This window comes from Zootoca vivipara, chromosome 14 (genome assembly GCF_963506605.1).
Source record: "Zootoca vivipara chromosome 14, rZooViv1.1, whole genome shotgun sequence".
Taxonomy (NCBI): domain Eukaryota; kingdom Metazoa; phylum Chordata; class Lepidosauria; order Squamata; family Lacertidae; genus Zootoca; species Zootoca vivipara.
The window spans coordinates 53,741,933-53,748,084 of NC_083289.1; the positions used below are offsets into that span (position 1 = coordinate 53,741,933).

Sequence of the window (6,152 nt, forward strand, 5' to 3'; positions counted from 1 at the left end):
GGCTGGGGACCGTGGGACACTGGGCGCTGGACTGCTGGACGGGGCTGCCTGCTCTACTCCGGCCACAGCCAGGCCCCTCAGAGACTCGGACGTTGTTCCCCAAAGAAAATGCCACCCTTTGCTGTGCCTGCGCCACCGGCAGAGTTGCCACCTTATTTATTATTATTATTATTATTATTATTTCTTTTTCCCCCTCTGCTCCTGTGATTTTAACAGCCGGGCATGCAGGCGCCGCTTCACCCCGTCCCCGGTGCCTGCATTGCTGGGGGCTGGACTAGATGGCCCCTGGGTGCCCCTCCGAAGTCCGCACTTCCATGGCTCCAGCTTCTCATACGGTGGGGGGGCGCTCCTTCGCGAGAGGCTTTCATAAAGAGGCCGCCTGCCAGGGATGCTTTAGCCGAGGTTCCTGCGTCGAGCAGCTGGACTAGATGACCACTAGGGGAATCCTCCTAACTCGACTGCGCTACCGGCATTGCGCGTCGCCTCCCGGTCGCTAGGGGCCGCCCTCGACTCCGAACCACCACCTGGGGAGGCGCTCTAGGCCCGAAGGAGGCTGCGGGATCCGCTTCCGGTCGTGAAGGCGGAAAGGGCTTCTCCATCCGGCCCGGCTCGTCTCTATGGTACCCTCCTTCCCCGGGAGCCGCCGGATCATCTCGCCCTTGGGCCGCCCAAGGAGGGAGGGAGGGAAGGAGGGAGAGGCATGGTGAGTCCGGGGGGGAGGGGAGGGAGGGGGTCCGGGAGCCCCCCGCCAGCCCCCCGGGAAAGGGACCCAGGCGTCCGAGCAGTGCGCCCCCCCTCAGCCCCGCACAGGGGGACCCTCGTGGCTTCCCCAGATCCCTCCGTCCTCCCTCGCCCCTTCTCCTCCCTTGGAGCCCCAGGAAGGGACCCAGGCGTCCGGGGCTCCCCCCCCTTCTCCGTTTTGCTTCCCGTAGCCCAGAGAGAGACTTGGCGCCTCCCGAGTTTCTGGACCTCGGGGTCGCGGGTTCGAGCCCCACGTGGGGCAGGAAGGTTTCAGGGGGCTGGACTAGATGACCCCCGGGGGTCCCTTCCAGCTCCACGGTTCTGAGGTTGTGTGATGTACAGGCAACGGGAGTGCCTCCTCCTCCTTCGCCCTCCAACCTCCTTCCTCGCCTCCAGTCTCCAGCCTCCTGGGCCTCCTTTTCTCCCCCCACCCCCACCCCAAGGACCCCCACACACAGGGGGCTTCGGCTCCCCATCAAGCGCCCCCCTTCCTGCCGCTTCCTGGCATCCCCATCCAGGGTGGGGGTGGGCCTTGCGCTGCCCCCGAACGGAGACCCAGCAGAGAGGCTTTGGGGGGGGGCTCAGTGGCTGTTGCCCTCTGAGCACTGAAGGGGGCTGGTTCCCAAGGGCAGGAGCAAGCTGGTCAAGTGGGTGACACAAAACCCCCCCTCCCAGACACACACAGAGCGTGAGGGGGTGGCAACTGCCTGGTGAATGCTCCCCCCCCCCATATCCCAGGTGCTGAGCATGGTGACTCTTCCCTTGGCAGGCCAAGTACCTGGCGCAGATCATCCTCGTGGGGGTGCAGGTGGTGGGCAGAGCCTTTGCCCGGGCGCTGCGGCAGGAGTTTGCAGGTGAGTGCCATGTGGTTACCCTTTCTCCGCCATGCTTGCTTTTTGGGGGTGGAGAGACTCTGTGGGCTGCCTGTCTTGCTCCCATGGCCTCCCCACGCTTCGTTGACCTGGCGCAATGTGGCCCTTGGCCTTCTCTTTGGGGGTCTCAGGGAGCTGTCACAGAAGTCTCCCAAGTTCTGGGCTGGCCAACGCCAGCCTTGTGACCCTGGGCTGGGAAGCTCCCAAGGCCACCCTGAGCCCATTTGCGTCATGAGCACTGCCAGCCCCACTGTCCAGAGTGGGGGGACGGAGAGGGGTAACCAAAGCCCTCTTTCCAAGCAGCCAGCCAAGCAGCAGCAGACGCGCGAGGGCGCTCAGGGCCTCAGTCGGAAGCAGCCTCCAGCATCTCTGGCCTCAGCCTGCAGGAGGCCCAGCAGATCCTCAACGTCTGCAAGCTCAACCCAGAGGATATTCAGAAGGTAAGTACCAACTTTGGGGGGGGAGAGTATGAGGCTCATTCCTTGGTGACTGAGACCCACAATTGAGCTTTCAGAGCTTTTGTATAGGGATACAGGAAACTGTTCTACTGCAATGCGCTCTATGTGGGGCTACCTTTGAAGCTGACCCCGAAACTACAATTAATCCAGAATGCAGCAGCTAGACTGGGGACTGGGAGTAGCCGCTGAGACCACATAACACCGGTCTTGAAAGATCTACATTGGCTCCCAGTACAATTCAAAGTGTTGGTGCTGACCTTGAAAGCCCTAAACCAGACATCCCCAAACTGCGGCCCTCCAGATAGTTTGGCCTACAACTCCCATGATCCCTAGCTAACAGGACTAGTGGTCGGGAAAGATGGGAATTGTAGTCCAAAACATCTCAAGGGCCGAAGTTTGGGGATGCCTCCCCTAAACGGACTTGGCCCAGTAGACCTGAAGGAGCGTCTCCACCCCCATTCTTCAGCCTGGACACTGAGGTCCAGCTCTCAGGGCCTTCTGGCGGTTCCCTCATGGCGAGAAGTGAGGTTACAGGGAACCAGGCACAGGGCCTTCTCGGTGGTGGTGCCCACCCTGTGGAACACTCTCTCATCAGATGTCAAGGAAATAAACAACTATCTGACTCTTAGAAGACATCTGAAGGCAGCCCTGTTTAGGGAAGTTTTTGATGTTTGATGTTTTATTGCTTTATTATTATTATTATTATTATTATTATTATTATTATTATTATTCTGTTGGGAGCCGCCAGAGTAGCTGGGGAAACCCAGCCAGATGGGCAGGGTATAAAGAATAAATTATTATTATTATTATTATTATTATTACTATGATTTATACCAAGTCAGTTCTTTGGTCCACCGAGCTCAGTGTTGGTAGAGCACGAGGCTGATTTTAATCTCAGGGTTGTGGGTTCGCGCACCACATTGGGCCAAATGATTCCTGCATTGCAAGGGGTCGGCTTCCAACTCTACAATTCTATGAATCTGCCCCACTGAGAGGCAACAGTGGCTCTCCAGGATTGCAGGCAGGCGTCTCTCCCAGCCTGACCTGGAGATGCCAGTGAGATTGAACCAGGGACCTTGAAAGGCAGACACTCTGCCCCCCAGTTGCAGCCTTACCCCATGTGGGCATTCATGTTCTTTTGGATCCCCCGGTCACCGTGGAAACCACACGAGGCACACCGGGAAGCAGTATTTCTCATGGCGCTAGAACTTAGTGGCTGATCCCAAAGCTGATTCTCTTCACAACTGATCCATGCCGATGTTGCTTGTTTATTCCTTGGATTTATATCCCAGCATTTTTATTCCAAGGAGCTAGAGATGGCCTGCATGCCCCCCCCTTCATCCTCACATCAACCCTGTGAGGTGGGTTGGGCTGAGAGGCAGTTGCTTGGCCCAAGGTCACCCAGGGAGCTTCCGTGGCCCAAACAGGGATTCGAACCCTAGTCTCCCAGGTCCCTGCCTGACGCTCTTAAGCCCTACTCCACCCCTGGCCAGGATGACTGCAGCTGATGGGAGCCAGAGTCCAGCAACATCAAGAAGGGCTGTGGATCAGTGGAACTCCCTGCCACAAGTCACCCCTATGCCTTAGGTAGCTTCAAAAGGTATTAATTAAAACTCACAGAGGAGGAGGAAAAGGCCGTCTGTGCTTATTAGCCGTGACAGTTTAATAGTACCTCCCCCTGCAGAGACCAGGGGTGGAGTGCATGGCGGGGGTGGGGCAGGGAGCCTTCTTTGTGGGCTCCCTGGAGGCCTCTGGCCAGCCACCAAGGGGAGCAGAACGCTGGCCCTTTTCTTCCGATCCAACTGGGCTGTTCTCCTACTTCCGTTGGTCCACCTGTTTTCCCAGAGCGTGGCAGGGACGGGGCAATTAATCGTGCCGTTGGTCATGCGGGCATTCTTTGCTTTTCCTTGGCAGAACTACGAACATTTATTCAAGGTGAACGACAAATCTGTGGGGGGTTCTTTCTACCTGCAGTCGAAGGTGAGTTGGGGGGGGGTGGAACTGTGCTTGTGCCCCCTCCCCCTAGGAAGCCACGGGAAACTGCTCATTCCCCTGCTCATTTTGTATGTACACATATATTTCTATTAATGATTATTAATGACTGGGATTTCCCCCCCCCTATGTTTTTAGCTGTTCTTGTTTTATCTGTAAGCTGCCAGGAGTCCCTGTCAGGGATTATTATTATCTATAATAATATATAATTGTGCCTTTCACAATCCCCTGGTGGAGGGGATGCAATTAAGAGACGGTTTTGCTCCCTTTGTTGTACTTTATTGGCAAGCTGAGCATCGTTTTCAGAGATCCAAACTTACCCAAAATAAATAAAATGTGGTGTGTCCCAAGTGGCAGCCTGAATGACCTCTACCCTGTGCCCCCTTTCTTCTAGCCAAGCCCCCTCATTTCCTTGGGGTTCCCAGAGATCAGAGAGGCCCCAAAGCCAGGATTTCCTCCTCCACCCACCCCCCTTCCTTGCTTGCTCCTGAGCTGTTTTCAAAGCCCTCTGGCGGATGCCCTTGGCTCAGCCGATGATGCCCTCACCCTGTGTGTGTGTTGGCCTCCTGCCGTCTTTTTGGAGCAGCAGCAGCAGCTACTGAGTGCCAAGTCTGTGCCCTGCAGGTGGTGAGAGCCAAGGAGCGCCTGGACGAAGAGCTGCGGATCCAGTCGCAGCAACGGCGAGAACAAGACGCAGAGCGCAAGCCAGACACGTAGCAGAGCCCACTCCCGCCGGCCTCCCCGTCTAAAGTATAGCTAGCCAATAAATTGCCCTTGTGTAGCTTGCTCCTCTCGGCCTCGCAGTCTGTTGCCAGGGGGTGGCTGGGGGTGCAGATCCAGCGCCAGGATGGGACCCATGGCAGGGGCTGGAGTGTCCCTCCTTCTCAGGGGTGTCTTTTCTGGCCAAGCAACAAACAATTCTGCGATCTGCTTCCCAAAGCTTGCAGAGAGGCATTTGCCCCGACAGCTTGTGGCTCTGTGAGGAGCAGCCCGGCCTGTGGACTGACTGCGGTCGTCGCCCAGCTGCTAAGTTCGGCACTCGCTGCTGCATCCAAAGCATGCTGAACATCCTGTGGGAGCCTGCGGCCAATTCCTAGGCAGCTCACCCCAACACCCCACTTCCCTCCTGCAACTCGAGCAGGTGGGTGCTGGGAGTCCGGAAGCTTTTTTTGGTGGGGGGGGGAGCACAGGTTCCTTGTCCCTGATGCAGACAGTTCCTAGCTAGATGTGGCCAGGGCCTGGCTTCCGGGTCAGGAAGCAGCTTCCCCTGCGCTTCTGGCCTTCCCTGAGGTTGGCAGAGGCAGAGGCAGGACGCAGGAAGCCATGCGCTGCTCCAGGAGGCAGAATCTGCTGTACCTTCAGTGCCAGAGTTTTGGTTTGGCTGAGCATGCAGAGCCCAGCTGTGTGTGTGTGTGTGTGTGTGTGTGTGTGTGTGTGTGTGAATTACTGTGTGTGCGTTGGTGTGCATGAAGTGTGCATTTGCGTGTGCGTTTCATTTGCGTGGAGAGGGACCCAGGTGGCGCTGTGGGTTAAACCACTGAGCCTAGGGCTTGCTGATCAGAAGGTCAGCGGTTCGAATCCGTGACGGGGTGAGCTGCCGTTGCTTGGTCCCAGCTCCTGTCAACCTAGCAGTTCAAAAGCACAAAGTGCAAGTAGATAAATAGGAACCGCTACAGCGGGAAGGTAAACGGCATTTCCATGTGCTGCTCTGGTTTGCCAGAAGCGGCTTTGTCATGCTGGCCACATGACCTGGAAGCTGTACGCCAGCTCCCTCGGCCAATAATGCGAGATGAGCGCTGCAACCCCAGAGTCGGTCACGACTGGACCTAATGGTCAGGGGTCCCTTTACCTTTACCTTTCATGTTGGAGCGTGTTTGTGAGACGGCATGTGCAGACCAGGGTTTCCCAAACATGGGTCTCCGGCTGTTTTTGGACCACAGTTCCAATCCCCCCTGACCACTTGTGCTGCTAGCCACGGGTGATGGGACCTGTAGTCCAACAACTGCAGGAGACCCATGTTTGGGAAGCCCTGGTGTGCGCACATACGGATCTTTTGGTGTGGCTCCCCTCCTCCTGCCCCACCCTCCCC

The 6,152-nt window shown here is 57.2% G+C and overlaps 1 protein-coding gene across 1 annotated transcript; it reads left to right on the forward strand.

The window, feature by feature from the left end:
• Positions 1-574: 574 nt before the first annotated feature.
• PAM16 (presequence translocase associated motor 16) lies at positions 575-4,844 on the forward strand. Its single transcript, XM_035132217.2, has 5 exons — positions 575-703; positions 1,511-1,595; positions 1,917-2,053; positions 3,986-4,051; positions 4,688-4,844. Exons 1-5 carry the CDS (start codon positions 701-703, stop codon positions 4,778-4,780), a joined length of 384 nt encoding a protein of 127 aa, XP_034988108.1. The 5' UTR covers positions 575-700; the 3' UTR covers positions 4,781-4,844.
• The last annotated feature ends 1,308 nt before the right edge of the window (positions 4,845-6,152 follow it).